Here is a 16,408-nt window from a genome sequence, read left to right on the forward strand (position 1 = left end):
CCATCCATGCTGTTGCAAATGGCAAGATATCCTTCTTCCTCATGGCTAAATGATATTCCATTGTATATACATATATGTCACACCTTTATGCATTCAACTGTTGATGAACACAGGTTGTTCCCATATCTTGGCTAATGTAAATAATACAGCAATGAACATGGGATATTCATTCAAGCAGATACTTAAGATTTCCTTTTTCATTTCCTTTCCATGTGTAGGAGTTATATTGCTGGATCACATGGTCACTGTAATTTCAGTTATTTGAAAAAATCTCCAAACTTTTTCACAGTGGCTACACCAACTTGCAATCCCACCAACAGTATACAAGGGTTCCCTCCAACACTTGTTATTTCTTGTCCTTATGATTACACCCATTCTAATAGGCATGAGGTGATATCACTCTGGTTCTAATTTGCATTTCATTAATGATTAGTAATGTTGAACACTTTTTTATGTCTCTGTTGGTCATCTGGATGCCTTCTTTGGGAAAAATTCTTTTAAGATCTTTTTCCCATTTTTAAATCATATTGTTATGGTTTCTTTGCTTTGCTATTGAGTTATATGAGTTATTTATATATTTCGGATATTAACCCCTATCAGACACAGATTTACAAATGTTTTCTCCCATTCAGTAGGCTGCCTCTTCATTTTGTGGATAGTTCCTTTGCTGTGCAAAAGTCTTTTTGTTTAGTATCAGTTCAGTTCAGTCGCTCAGTCGTGTCCGACTCTTTGCAACCCCATGAATCACAGCACGCCAGGCCTCCCTGTCCATCACCAACTCCCGGAGTTCACTCAAACTCATGTCCATCGAGTCGGTGATGCCATCCGGCCATCTCATTCTCTGTCGTCCCCTTCTCCTCCCACCCCCAATCCCTCCCAGCATCAGACTCTTTTCCAGTGAGTCCACTCTTCTCATAAGGTGGCCAAAGTATTGGAGTTTCAGCTTTAGCATCAGTCCTTCCAATGAACACCCAGGATTGATCTCCTTTAGAATGGACTGGTTGGATCTCCTTGCAGTCCAAGGGAGTCTCAAGAATCTTCTCCAGCACCTCAGTTCAAAAGCATCAATTCTTCGGCATATAGACACATTTATTTATTTATTTTTGTTGACTTTACTTTTGGTGTCAAATCCAAGAAATCATCACCAAGACCAATGTCAAAAAGCTATGTTTTCTTCTAGGAATTGTATGGTTTCAAGCCTTACATTCAAATCTTTAATCCATTTTGATTTGATTTTTGTGTAAGTGGTCTGGTTTCATTCTTTTGCATGTGGATGTCCAATTTTTCCAACAGCATTTATCTTTTCCCCATTGAGTATTCTTGGCTCCATCATAAATTTACCATATATGTGTGGGTTTATTTCTGGATTCTTATTCTGTTACATTGTTCTATATATCTGTTTTTGTGCCAATACCATACTGCTCTGATTATGATGCAATTACTTTGAAATATAGAATGAAGGCAGGAGTATGATATCTCCAGCTTTGTTCTTCATCCTTATGGTTGCTTTGGCTATTTAGAGTCTTGTGTGGTTCCATGAGAATTTCAGGATGATCTGTTCTATTTCTGTGAAAAATACTACTGGAATTTTGATAGAGATTACACTGAATCTGTAGATTGCTTTGAATACTACGGACATTTTAATAGTATTAATTCTTCTAAACCATGAACACAGGATAGCCTTCCATTTATTTGTGTCTTTTTCATCAATGACTTTTGTTTTTAGTGTACAGATCTTTAACCTCCTTGATTAAATTTATTCTGAGCAATTTTATTCCTTTTGATGCAACTGTAATTTGGATTATTTTCTTCATTACTCTTATAATTCATTACTGAATTCTGTACTCTACAGCATTAATGAATTTGTTTATTATTCTAAAAGTTTTTTAGCGGAATCTCTAGGGTTTTCGATATGCAATTTCAAGTTATCAGCAAACAGACAATCCTACTTCTTCCCTTATAATTCAGATACTTTTTTATTCTTTCCTTGCCTAATTGCTTTGGCTAGGGCTTCAGTACTATGCTGAATACAAGTGGCCATAATGGGCATCCTTGTCTTATTCCTGATTGTAAAGAAAAAGCTTTTGGTTTCTCACTGTTGATTATAATGTTAGCTGTGGGCTATCATATATGGTCTTCATTATGTTGAGGTACATTCCCTCTGTGCTCAGTGTGTTGAGGTCTTTTTTTAATCATAAATGGATTTGTCAAATGCTTTTTTGCACTTAGTGAGATGAACAGATGGTTTTTATCCTTCATATTGTTTATGTGCATATCACACTGATTGATCTGCAGTTGTTGAATCACTCTTGCTTCCCTGGAATAAATCCCTCTTGATCAAAGTGTATGATGTACATTTTTAATGTACTGTTAAATTTGGTTTGTTAAAACTTTATTGAAGACTTTTGCTTCTATGTTCATCAGGAATACTGGCATGTATTTTTTCTTTTCTTGTAGTGTCCTTGTCTGGTTTTGGTATTAGGGTAACGCCAGCCTCATAAAAATTAGTTTAAAAGTGTTCCCTTATCTTCAATTTTTTGGAAGTATTTGAAAAGGATTAGTATTGGTATTAATTCTTCATTAAACATTTGGTAAAATTCACCAAAGTCTGGGCCTGGACTTTTGTCCGTAGGGAGGTTTTTCATTATTGATCCAATCTCCTTACTAGTAATCGATCTGTTCAGATTTTCTATTTCTCCATGATTCAGTCTTGGTAGAGTTTATGTTTTTAGGATTTATTTCTTCTATGTTAACCAATTTGTTTGTTGGTATACAGTTGTTCATATCAGTCTCCTGTGATCTTTTGACTTCTACAGTAGAGTTGTAACATTTCTTTCATTTCAAATTTTGAGTCCTCTTTTATTCTTGCTGAATCCAGCCAAAGATTTGTCTCTTTTGTTTATATTTTTTAAAAACCCAGCTCTTAGTTTCACTAACCTTTTCTATAATCTCCTTGGGCTCATTCATTTATTTCTGCTCTTACCTTTATTATTATTATTTCCTTCCTTCTACTAATTTTGGACTTAAGCTTGTTCTTTTGCTCATCCCTTGAGGTATAAAGATAGGTTGTTCATTTGCTGTACAGCAGTGATTAACACAACACTGTAATTCAACTATACTTCAATAAAAAATAAATTTTAAAAAAGATAGGCTGTTCATGTTTATGTTTTTTGTTAAAATAATCAAACTGGGTTTCATCCTAGACATACAAATTATTTATTTTAGGTTTGTATTCCTGTGGAGTATCAAGAGATATTCTGGATTTCAGCTTACTACTAATATTTCTTTTTTATCACCTCTGACAGATTCAGAATATTCATGTTTATGATGTCTAGACAATAAAATTTTGCTGCCTCTTCATTTATAATAATGTAATAAAATTAGTTGTTGTACTTATAAATATCAAAACAGACACTACTAACTCAAGAATTATAGTGCAGTAACAATGAAAGGAACCAAAACAAAAACTATTTAAAAAGCTGCAGCAACTTAAAAAAAATCTGAGGATAATGATAAACAGATGATTGTCTGAAAGCACAGAAGGCTCCAGCTTCACAAAGAATGTGCAGTGGAGATATGCCGCTACTGCCACTAAGACGCAGGCTGGACAGACAGTGATGCTGCAAAAACAGACCCCACTGAAGCCCAGAAAATCAGCTGAACTAATGAGTTCACAGTGCAATGTGTATTATTGGCTTTTCCCACTTCTCACATTTACTATTACATCATTCACTGACTGATAAGGAAGAGTTTAAATATCTTATCAACCAGTAGAGCCATCCCAATGTAAATAGCTTAAAAGCAGTCCGGGTTGTGACAGTCACACTAAATAGCCCTAATTTTTCTCTAAACTGTCACTCTTAAGACCACTGATACTTTCCATTCTGAAATAATGCCAACTGGAACACAGTGCTATTCAATTTCTTTTTAAAAGTAAAAATTTCCAAAAAAGGAGATTTCAATAAAACACAATCTAAGAAGGAGAAACCATGATGAAGAGTTTTCCACAGCAATGCTGCTAAATTTAAACCACGTTGCCAGCAAAATATTTACCCATCAGGCATCACACCACCCCCACCACAACCATCTACTATTTACAGGTTAAGTAAGAGTAAAATCGTTGCCCACCCCCATCACTGAAAAGTAAATGAACAAGCCTAAATCGACCTAAATTTTCAGTCTTATTATACCTCGCTCTTTGCTGAACACCCTTCAATGTTTCTCCTTGGGGGAAAAAAAAACAGAAACAAATTTTCCAGCCAGAACCCTGAGAGTTCCAGACCTCTCTGCTCACCTGACTAACTCCTCTTTATTCTTCAGTTCGAAGCTCACAGGACACTTCCTTAGAGATCCTTCCCCATCCACCCAGACTAAACTCTGCACCTCCTCTTCTCACAGCCCCTTATTCTTTTTCTGCACCATGCTCTTCAAAATGTGCAGTTAAATATGTATCCACATGATTACTTATTGTTTGCCTACTCACAAGATGAATAGCTCCATGCAGTCATGTTTTGGTCCCTACAGTACATCCAATAACTAGCATGATGCCTGGCCACAGAAAAGGGCTAGATAAATATCCGTTGAACACAAATGGAAATAAATTGCTAAATGCCCTACATCTATGTAATAGACCTGCTAAAAGTAAAACGGGGCTTCAGGTTTGGTTTTGTTTTTAAACACATTACATAACAGGAGAAATTTCTTTGAGTATTACTATTTCAAGAGCAAATATGTACACAAATGAAGATTATAAAAATAGTGATAACACAAATAGCAATTACACAACAGTGGCACACACTTGCCACCCTCACCTGACTTCACTTGGATACTGGGATGCACAGAAGACTAAGAGGGCCCACTTGCCAGCTGCCACCACCATCAGCAAAGGGTTCTCCCTGGTCTCTCCCCACACTGTGGGGCAGAAGGAATGATTGTGGCAGAGGGAAGAAACAGCCTAGTCAACAGGACAAGCCCTCACATTCTAACAAGGGTAATCACCCCCCTAAGAGACCTCACTTGTACAATTCCACTCAGAGATGATCCTTTCATTACCAACACTGCAGCATTAGAAGTTTCACAGCAAAGCATGTGCTGGTTCAGGTCAAACACCACCACATACCCAGGCCTTCTGATGGGAAACAGGGTAAGCGGGAAGGAAGACTAGAAACACACTTAACAATCATGGCAAGTAAGGACAGGCTAAAGGACAGTAAGCCCTGATGAAATCAGACAAGCAAAGTATATGCAGACACAAGTAGAATGAACTCGAGGTTATGGTAATAGTAGAGGTTAAGTGACGGTGGGCTCTCAAGTCCATCATATCAGTAGGGAAAGTGGAACAGAACTGACAGTCTCTGAAACTGAAAAGTTACGATTTTTCAATTTATACCATGGATATGTTTTTTTAAAAAAAAGGTTACACCATGGATGCTCCTGTATGGCTGAATGGGGCCTGGAGAGTCAAGGAGATGGAGCTTGGGCCTGGGTCACGGAAACATGCGGAAGAGTGGGCTATAGATCAGTGAGGTCCGAAGGAGGAGGGGAAGAGGGAACTTAGATGAAAAATGTAGGGTTCCAAAAGAAGAGACTGAAATGGAAGCAAAATGAAATCATTTCTAGTGTCATGAACTAAAGAGTGGAAAAAGAGCACCCTGGGGAAAAACCAGGACTCAGTTAAGGTGAGGTAGAGGAGCAGCATTTGAGGAGAAGGTTTAACAAATAACAGACTATGTCTAGGGCCACCAGAGCAGGTGGCAACAGGCGCAGCCGGGCAATGCCGACTGGGGGTGGGAGTTCAAAAGGGAACAGAAAAACAGAGGGATCTGTGACTAAGGTACCCGTTCAGGTAGGATGAAGTACTATGCAAGAGGCCCTGGACATTCAGGTCCCAAGATGAATAAGGGAAAGGCAATATGGGCAGGTGATCAGCTCACGATAAATATCTCAGGTCCACTCATCTCCCTTGGTCAAGCTTGACTGACCCTGTGCACACCTATTGGATTCTCTTTCTTGAAAATTAAAGAAGTGGAGCCACTTTATAACACCTTGGAAAGAATATCGATGTTAACTCCTGTGGACACTCTGGTTCACTTCTCTCACAAAACCTGGTAACTCAAAATTTCCCCCAATTCAGAGCTATCTGTATCCTAACCTTTAATAATGTCTCCACATTTGCTTTTTTGGCATTATACAGCCAGAATCATTTCTGCTACTTGTAACCAAAGTACCTTCCGTGAATCCACATGGCTCCTGACCATCAGGAACTCATTTTATAAATGAGAAACTGAGGCCCTGAGAATGCATCTTTTCCCCAGGTTTTAAATAGTGAAAGAGGAGAGTGAAAAAGTTGGCTTAAAGCTCAACATTCAGAAATCTAAGATCATGGCATCTGGTCCCATCACTTTATGGCAAATAGATGGGGAAACAGTGGAAACAGTGTCAGACTTTATTTTGGGGGGCTCCAAAATCACTGTGGATGCTGATTACAACCATGAAATTAAAAGACGCTTACTCCTTGGAAGGAAAGTTATGACCAACCTAGACAGCATATTAAAAAGCAGAGACATTACTTTGCCAACAAAGGTCTGTCTAGTCAAGGCTATGGTTTTTCCAGTGGTCATGTACGGACGTGAGAGCTGAACTGTGAAGAAAGCTGAGCACCGAAGAATTGATGCTTTTGAACTGTGGTGTTGGAGAAGACTCTTGAGAGTCCCTTGGATTGCAAGGAGATCCAACCAGTCCATCCTAAAGGAGATCAGTCCTGGATGTTCATTGGCAGGACTGATGCTAAAGCTGAAACTCCAATACTTTGGCCACCTGATGCGACGAGTTGACTCATTGCAAAAGACCCTGATCCTGGGAGAGATTGGTGGCAGGAGGAGAAGGGGACGACAGAGAATGAGATGACTGGATGGCATCACCGACTCTGTGGACATGAGTTTGAGTGAACTCCGGGAGTTGGTGATGGATAGGGAGGCCTGCTGTGCTGCGATTCATGGGGTCGCAAAGAGTCGGACACAACTAAGCGACTGAACTGAACACCAAAACACAATTTCCCCTACTATTAGTATTCTCAATGATATTTTTAAACAGATTTAGATAGCTTCCAAAAGATTTATAATCTAAATATTATCAGATAAAATCTAGATACAAAGGTAAAATAGAAAAAGCTAAAACTGGAGCAGATGGAGGTGGGTAATGAGTAAGGAAGAACCATGATATTCTAAGAGTAGCTATTGGAAGGTGTATTTCATATCCTACCATAACATGAAGCCTAAGGAACCAAAGATTTCTATAATTTTTTTAAATATCTGAAGCCATTGTATCAATATAAAATCTGAGATTAAAAAAAGGAGACATAAAAAGGTACAGAACCAAAAGAAGAAAAGATAAATATAGACACATAGACAAAATTATAAAGACCATGACCATAATATCTGAGTATTTTTGGCACTCATCACATGCTTAAAAACATTTGTCTTGGTAACCTTCCCCTCCAAACATTTTTGGACTACAAAATATTTCTCACATTTCTTTGACCTTCCAAGATTCTGTTGTCTTTTCACTTCCTCCTTTTCTCAGAATCAGTAAGGCTGATTTCCTCTGTTTACCCTAGCGAGTGTCCTTCCCTTCCTAAAACTTGCACCTTACTTCCCTTTCTCTAGCCAAAAATATGGCCATTATGTATTATTCTTTCCTGTTTGCTTGGTATTTGATATATTCTGATCTAACCATTCCCTCTCTGATACAAGAGATTCTTAATTGGCACAATCTTGCAAACTTCTTCCATGGCACTGCTTCAGAAACAACAAGAACTTTTAAATAGAAAGGTTAACAGAGGTGACCTGTTTCTGAGTATAAACACCACATATGCTTCCTTGAAGCTGTTCATTTCTCTTTGAACCGCTGGTTTTCAGCAAAAAAAAAAAAGAAAAGAAAAAATTGAAAGAAAGTTTCTTATTTATTCCAGATGGTTCAAACCTATTATGATAAATAAATACAGCCAGTGCTCCATATGAAATAACTTCATGTAGATGTAATTATTTTGTATAAAGTAAACTACACACATTCAGTTCAGTTCAGTCGCTCAGTCATGTCCGACTCTTTGTGACCCCATGAATCACAGCACGCCAGACCTCCCTGTCCATCACCAACTCCCGGAGTTCACTCAAACTCATGTCCATCAAGTTGGTGATGCCATCCAGCCATCTCATTCTCTGTCGTCCCCTTCTCCTCCCGCCCCCAATCCTTCCCAGCATCAGACTCTATTCCAGTGAGTCCACTCTTCGCATGAGGTGGCCAAAGTATTGGAGTTTCAGCTTTAGCATCAGTCCTTCCAATGAACACCCAGGATCGATCTCCTTTAGAATGGACTGGTTGGATCTCCTTGCAGTCCAAGGGACTCTCAAGAGTCTTCTCCAGCACCACAGTTCAAAAGCATCAATTCTTCAGCGATCAGCTTTCTTCACAGTCCAACTCTCACATCCATACATGACCACTGGAAAAACCATAGCCTTGACTAGACGGACCTTTGTTGGCAACATGTTTAATTAAAAGAAAAATTGTCATAAAATCTAATAGGTAGACTATATAAACCAGAATGGAAATTCAGGTTTCCTCTATATTTACAGATCAGAAAACAAATGAAATATTCATAAAAAATGAACATTTTATATACTTCACACTTACAAGAAGAAGTATGTATCATAGACTTCTTATTGCACTTAACTCTGTTTACTTTCAATCTTTCTAATAATTACACAAATTGAATTCCATGTACAAGCAAATTATGTGAAAACACCCACTACTCAAGTAACAGAGGAAAACAGCAAATCTTAAGGAGGTTTATACCAAAATTTAATACAGAACACTCTTCAGGAAAAGGAACATCGTTTCTCTCTCAACCACAACTATCCTCAATTGATATATGCTGATGTCACTACATCCTAAAGCAGTGGTTCATTATGGGGTGGGGGTAGGGGACAGAGGGGAGGCTGTGCTCACCCTCCTAGCCCCCAGAGGACACGTGGCAAGTTTGGGAGACAGTTTTGGTTGTCCCAAAAGTGGTTGGGGGTATGGGGGTTGATGTGCTACTGGCCTCTAGAGGGTAGAGGTCAGAGATGCTGTGAAACCCACAATGAGCTGTGTACATGACAGCCTTTCACAACCAAGATTATCCAGCTCAAACGGCTGAGACACTGTCCCACAGAGAAATGAGGCTGAAAGGAAAGAGAAGCTGACAAGTACACCCGTGATTCACTGTCGGCCCTCCCCATTCCAAGGAGTCCCCTACCTTGGACGCCTGTGGAGTGGATATCACATGGACTGTGCTGGGTTTGACTCCATTAGCCTTTGGCCGCTTGTAGAGAGCAAATCTGCTTTTCCTCCGGCCTCTGTCTCCATTAGGTAAAGCACCATTGTACCTATAAACAGAGATGAAAGAGTTCATTTATTTGTAGATTTTTAAAGGCATTCAGAATAAAAGTCTGATGGAATTAAGGGAAAAGACAGGAATGCTCATAAAGGCTTGTCCACTAACCACCCCACAAAAGGGATACAAAACAGACTTAGAGACTTCGGCTGTAATGAAATGCAAATCACTTCCAGAAACTTAATTTAAGAGTGATATACAAAGTAATTATAGGTTCCTTATACTATAAAGTCAGACTCTTCAAATCTTTTCAGAAGAGACCAAGTATAAATAAGCAAATGAGAATTCTGCAGAGACTCTATTAGCACCGGCTCAATTCAACAAACGTCATCCTAATGGACCCTGGAGAAACACTCGAGAAATATTTTTAAATGAATTGGTTAGAAAAGAGCATACTAATTAAACCTCATCTCTCACTCTCAAATCATCTTAATGTCTGTAGGATCTTTATTTGTAAGAAGATCAAATTTAGTTCCTTGCATTCTTAAAAGTTCTGAATTCTCTACCTCCATTCCAACTGCTATTTGAATCGTACACTGTCAGATTAGCGAAAGCTAGCCTTCAAAAATTAAACAAAGTATGCCTCTATAAGGTTGCCCATTAAAAAGCCCAAAGGTATAATAGAGGAGTTTTAGTCCACAAACTATCAAGTATCTTAAAAAGTCACCTGAAAAATACTATTTGTCCTTAAGCAGATTTCCCTAAATTAATACCTTAAGCCAGTGGTCCCCAACATTTTTGGCACCAGGGATAGATTTTATAGAAAACAATTTCTCCACAGACCAGGGGGTAGCTTGGGGGGATGGTTGGGGGATGACTGTCATAAGGAGCACACAACCTAGATATCCCTGGCATGAGCAACTCACAGTAGGGTTCACTCTCTCATGAGAATCTAAGAAAGAAAGTGAAGTTGCTCAGTTGTGTCTGACTCTTCATGACCCCATGGACTGTAGCCTACTGTGTTCCTCCATCCATGGGATTTTCCAGGCAAGAATACTGGAATGGGTTGCCATTTCCTTCTCCAGGAGATCTTCCTGACCCAGGGATTGAACCCAGGTCTCCTGCATTGTAGGCAGACGCTTTACCATCTGAACTACCAGGGAAGAATCTAATGCCAACTCAAATCTGACAGGAGGTGGAGCTCAGGCTGTAATGTGAGCAATGGGGAGCAGCTGTAAATACATATGAAGCTTCGCCTGCTCACCTCCTGCTGTGCAGTCCCCCGTTTTTTTGGGGGGGGAGTGTTGGGGACCCCTGCCTTAAAGCCAATACCAGTGTTTTAAAAGAATTCAGGCTTGCAAGAGCGTTTCCATTTTCACCTGTATTTTCTAATCTAGATTACAGATACCTGTACGTTCTCACTTCTGTCTCATGCCATGTTTATTCTCCAGCTCCCTCTTGGCAGAAGTTCTTTTGAAGAGAACCAAAAGAGGAATTGTTTCAAATTTGTGTGGATACACATGACAACTCTAAGGCTCCCTCCAAGCACCAAAGTCAGGGGCAACGTGGGTGGCAGCTCCACCCTCTACTGGAAGTCCTGCCTTTGCCACTCACCCGTCTCACCCAGATAGCATGGTGGGCAGTATGGCAAAGGGGACACGAGGCCCAAGGGTAACAGCTAAAGTCAGAACAAGGGTTTATGGTGTTTGTTTTACTATTCTGTAGCTGCAGTATGATAACGGATTTAAATTACCAGAAGTTATTCCTGCTGTGCTTTTAATCTGTTTCCATCTCCATCATAAAGGAACATCACCTACAGAATATGTCTCCAGAGTACAGAAATCATTTGTTTCAAGTCTTACTCCTTTCCTTTTTTGAAGCCAAAATCAGAATAACGGACATGATTTTCTTAAACATACCTGTGATCGCTACTCTAAAGAACATATCCCTGATTAAACGACCATTAAAAATCAACTGTGTCTTAATGTATTTGCACATCACTTACACCAGGATGAGCACCCTGTGTTAGGAGAAACATATGTGAATCAAAGGCAGGGCCTAAACAATTTAAAGGGGCGTTTTTGTCACTGTGGCCTAGAACGACTGGTACAGGATCTGGCAAGGTGTCCTGAGACCCTCACATCTGCCCAGCTCTCCGCTGCACCTTTCTCTCAACTGAACACTGCTAGTCAATGGAACTAGTCAAAGAATGTGGCAGATGCTTTTTAAGAGATCTGCTCACTATGACATCCCTTCTAGGGAATCCAGCCCTGAACACCCTAAGGGAAGCCCAGCACTACATCTGAATTAAATGGCCAGGCCAGCACCCTCCCCACTGAGTGACTGGTGGCAGACATTTGGTCCAAATTGGCCAATGACAGTCTCGTCCCAGAAAACACAAAGCTGGGACCCAGAGACAACATGCCAGTCTGTGTGGATGGCCAGAGCTGCAAACTGTAGGCGTGGAAGCTATGGGGATGTCAGAGTCTGTTCTGTGATGAAGCAGCAGAGAAGGGAGGAGTGAAGCAGATGACCAGGGACAAGCAATGAAAACAGATGGAAAGAAGATCCTCAAGGGCGTCTCTTGGCCCAGATGTACTCTGACCCCTGTTCATGAAATTCTTTCTGGTTTTAGCTAACTCAGATTGGTTTCTTCTACTTTCAACCCCAAAGCCATATCTAATATAAAGATGAAAACACAAAAACCAGGAATGTCAACTTAACATATACAGAAACATTTTAATTTCAATCGGCGGAGCAGAGACGCACAGATACAGCAAGAAATACCTTTTATATCTTCAAATAAATAAGTAAACCCTTCTTGGTCATAGGCCAAAGAATCAGGACCAGGAGAAAGTTGTATCGCCAAAGATAGAAGAGAGACTTTGAATGGCCTGTCATGATTTGGAAAAGAATGGGTCTTTGATGACCTCACCTATCTTGAGAGCAAACCAGCCAAGTAAAAACAAGCAAGCTTCTCCAACACTGATCCTCACTCAGCGCCTCCTCTCTCTTTCCAATCTTCTCCTCACAGCCAAGAACCTTGAAACAGGGCTCCACCCGCACCACCCCAATTCCAACCTTGAGCACACATCATCTGCCTCCAAATCTAAACGTACATTTGATGATGTCATCTACCCATCATCCAACTTCCCACCTTACGTCTCTCAATGGCTCTCCTATCAAGGTACACAACATGGTCAATTAAAAACAGCCAGAAGTTTCCATTACTTCTCCCAGGGAGCATGAGTCTAACTCCCATCTCCCCACACCTGGGCTGGCCTTAGTGGCTTATTTGCTAACAGGATGGGAAGGAAATGACATGCTGAGACTTGCAAAGCCAGGTCTTGTAAAAGCCTTAGAACTTCTGTCTCTTGGGACCTCAGAGCTGCCTTGTAAGGAAGCTGGGATCCCCCCACGCCAAGGAGGCTACATGGAGGTGGCTCCAGTCAGCAGTCCCAGCTGAGCCCAGCCTTCCAACAGCATGCTAGGTTACCACACATGTGACTGAAGCTGCTGTGGACCCTCCAGACCAGCCCATCCATCAGCTGACTACACCAAGTGACCTAGGTTGATCCCACACAACAGAATTGCCTGGTTGAGTACTGCCCAGATTCCTGGCTTACAGAAATGTTGAAGGAAGGGGGACCCTTTCCAGGGTCCTAGAGTAGGCTGTGGTCTAACACTTGGAAATGAATTGTCCAAGGAGACATGTGTGCTGACAAAGTAAGAGATTTTTATGGGGAAGGGGCAACCAGGAGGAGAGCAGCAGGGTAAGGGAAGCTTACCTCTCCAGAACAGGAGAACTGCTCTGCCACCTGGCTTGCAGTCTCAGGTTTTATATTGATGGGATTACTTTCCCGGTTGCCTCTGACCATTCATTCTGACTCAGAGTCCTTTCTGGTGGTGCACGCATTGCTAAGCCAAGATGGATGCCAGCGAGAGGGATTCTGGGAGGTGGTCGGACACATGGTGTCTCCTTTTGACCTTTCCCAAATTCTTCTGGTTCAGTTCAGTTCAGTCGCTCAGTCGTGTCCGACTCTTTGCGACCCCATGAATCACAGCACGCCAGGCCTCCCTGTTCATCACCAACTCCCAGAGTTCACTCAAAGTCATGTCCATCGAGTCGGTGATGCCATCCAGCCATCTCATTCTCTGTCGTCCCCGTCTCCTCCCACCCCCAATCCCTCCTAGCATCATCAGAGTCTTTTCCAGTGAGTCAACTCGTCGCATGAGGTGGCCAAAGTATTAGAGTTTCAGCTTTAGCATCAGTCCTTCCAATGAACACCCAGGATTGATCTCCCTTACAATGGACTGGCGGAGAAGGCAATGGCAAGCCACTCCAGTACTCTTGCCTAGAAAATCCCATGGATGGAGGAGCCTGGTAGGCTGCAGTCCGTGGGGTCGCTAAGGGTCAGACACGACTGAGTGACCTCACTTGCAATTTTCACTTTCACACACTGCAGAAGGAAATGGCAACCCACTCCAGTGTTCTTGCCTGGAGAATCCCAAGGACGGGGGAGCCTGGTGGGCTTCCATCTGTGGGGTCACAAAGAGTCGGACACGACTGAAGTGACTTAGCAGCAGCAGCAGCAGAATGGACTGGTTGAATCTCCTTGCAGTCCAAGGGACTCTCAAGAGTCTTCTCCAGCACCACAGTTCAAACACATCAATTCTTTAGCGATCAGCATCAGGAAGCAACAGTTAGAACTGGACATGGAACAACAGACTGGTTCCAAATAGGAAAAGGAGTGCGTCAAGGCTGTATATTGTCACCCTGCTTATTTAACTTATATGCAGAGTACATCATGAGGAACGCTGGGCTGGAAGAAGCACAAGCTGGAATCAAGATTGCCGGGAGAAATATCAATAACCTCAGATATGCAGATGATACCACCCTTATGGCAGAAAGTGAAGAGGAACTCAAAAGCCTCTTGATGAAAGTGAAAGAGGAGAGTGAAAAGGTTGGCTTGAAGCTCAACATTCAGAAAACAAAGATCATGGCATCTGGTCCCATCATTTCATGGGAAATAGATGGGGAACAGTGGAAACAGTGTCAGACTTTAATTTTGGGGGCTCCAAAATCACTGCAGATGCTGACTGCAGCCAGGAAATTAAAGGACGCTTCTGGTTGGTGGTAGCTTATTAGTTCTGTGTTCCTTACCAGGACCTATCGCCATAAAACAACTCGCACAAATGGTTACTATGGTGCCTGGCCAGGGTGGGCGGTTTCAGTCAGTGTGCTTCCCCTAACAGGATCACGTGGTAAGTACGATGGTGGATGTGTTCATCCCCTAGGTCTGGCATAGATGATGACGTGTAACAGATGCCTGGGACAAGCCCCACCCTTCGGCATGGTCTCCCTCTCCTGATTTCACAGCCTCCCCTTTGACCTCTGATCTAATGCAAGGCAAGCACTGTCACCAAACCTTCCCCATGCCTGGTCCCTTCCCCACCCACCCTCCACCCCCCGAAATGTGAATCCATCTCTAGCACCTGCCTTAGTGCCTGGGCACACAACAGGCCCTGACACCTGCCAAGCCAACTACATGACAGACGGTCTGTCTTTTGTACAGCAGAGCAGAACCCAGACAGACAGATGAGATCCTGCTCATAAAGGCAAAACATGACTAGTCTGTGAAAGAAAGTTAGAATGCTCTCTGGCCTGGCAAGGTTTTCAGCCAGCGACTTTGTAAAAACAAGATTTCGGCTGCTAAACAGGGCTATTCTTATTCAAACACACAAGTTGCCTTTCAAGCTTCACATTACAAAAAAAAAAAAAATCTGGAGACTTAAAAAAAATTCCACTTATTGAATAAACATGTGATGAAAATGTAGCTCATCCTATGTGCAGGGCAAATAATTGGTAAAGGTATTTAGAGGCTGCGGAGGACAATGAAAAACACTTGTAAGAAACCTCGCAAAGTAACATATGGTTTCTTTTGGTTTAAAATCCAGAGTTCACACATTAATTCTTTTTAATGGCATTTGCTGTGCACTTACTATGTGCCAAAAAACCTTGTGAGGGAGGCTCCTAGAGGGCAGGTAAGAGGCTCCAATGACTGGATCACACATAAATCACATGGCTGGGAATGGGCAGTACATATATGTGTGCTCAGTCATGTCTGACTCTTTGTGACCCTATGGACTGTAGCCCGCCAGGCTCCTCTGTCCATGGGATTTTCCAGGTAAGAATACTGGAATGGGTTGCCATTTTCTACTCCAGGGGATCTTTCTGACCCAGGGATCAAACCCATATCTCTTGAGTCTCCTGCATTGGCAGGCAGCTTCCTTATCACCGCGTCACCTGAGAAGCCGAGAAGCGGCAGGCAGCACGCAAACCTATAACCAGTTTTGTCTGACTCCGAACTGTGCACCATTTCCAGTAGCCAATACTGACGACTTTTAAATTCAAGGCATCTCCTGGCAAATGACACAAAGATACATTCTTGAGAAGACACCTGCCACCAAAAAAAATGCATTTGTCAAAAAGAACTGAATAGGAAATAACAGCAAGAGAGGGCATGCCCAGGGCTCCCAGAACACTGCAGAGGCATCTGATCTGAACCAGCCTGAACTCACAGAGCACCGCCTGTGTGGATGGGAAAGAGGCCGTGGGCTACAGGAGAGACGGTGCCGTCAGCACCAAACGGCCCTGCTCCAGAGGCAGCCTCGCCTCCTGCTACAGACTGAAGGCTCTGCCCTCCCTCGACAGCAACAGCTCTGTCACCAGCACAGATAAACCACGAAAAACTGCTGTAACTGAGACGCTGAGGAAGAACAGGCCAGGGACACTAGAGACAAGAGATGTGAAAACGAAGCGTGGAGTCTGATAAACCCCATACCTTGATCCCTGTCTCCAGGCATGCATGTCAACTCACCACAATAGTGAACACACTAACACACTGCTGCAACTGTGCATAAGAAGGTACATGTAAACCAGTAAGTAAGTGCCTGACACTGGCTTTACATCATTCAGTTCAGTTCAGTCAAGTCGCTCAGTCATGTCCAACTCTTTGAGACCCCATGGACTACAGC

At 42.0% G+C, this 16,408-nt stretch overlaps 1 protein-coding gene across 1 annotated transcript in view; it reads right to left on the bottom strand.

Moving 5' to 3' along the window:
- The window catches only part of PELI2 (pellino E3 ubiquitin protein ligase family member 2), a 205,064-nt gene that overhangs the window by 140,451 nt on the left and 48,205 nt on the right, over positions 1-16,408 (bottom strand). The window contains exon 2 of the mRNA XM_055437392.2: positions 9,293-9,422. Within this exon, the coding sequence (XP_055293367.1) occupies positions 9,293-9,422 (130 nt within the window). The remainder of the gene's footprint in view (positions 1-9,292; positions 9,423-16,408) is intronic.

Source organism: Moschus berezovskii, chromosome 9 (assembly GCF_049115385.1).
Source record: "Moschus berezovskii isolate FMDL1 chromosome 9, NW_MosBer_1.0, whole genome shotgun sequence".
Lineage (NCBI taxonomy): Eukaryota > Metazoa > Chordata > Mammalia > Artiodactyla > Moschidae > Moschus > Moschus berezovskii.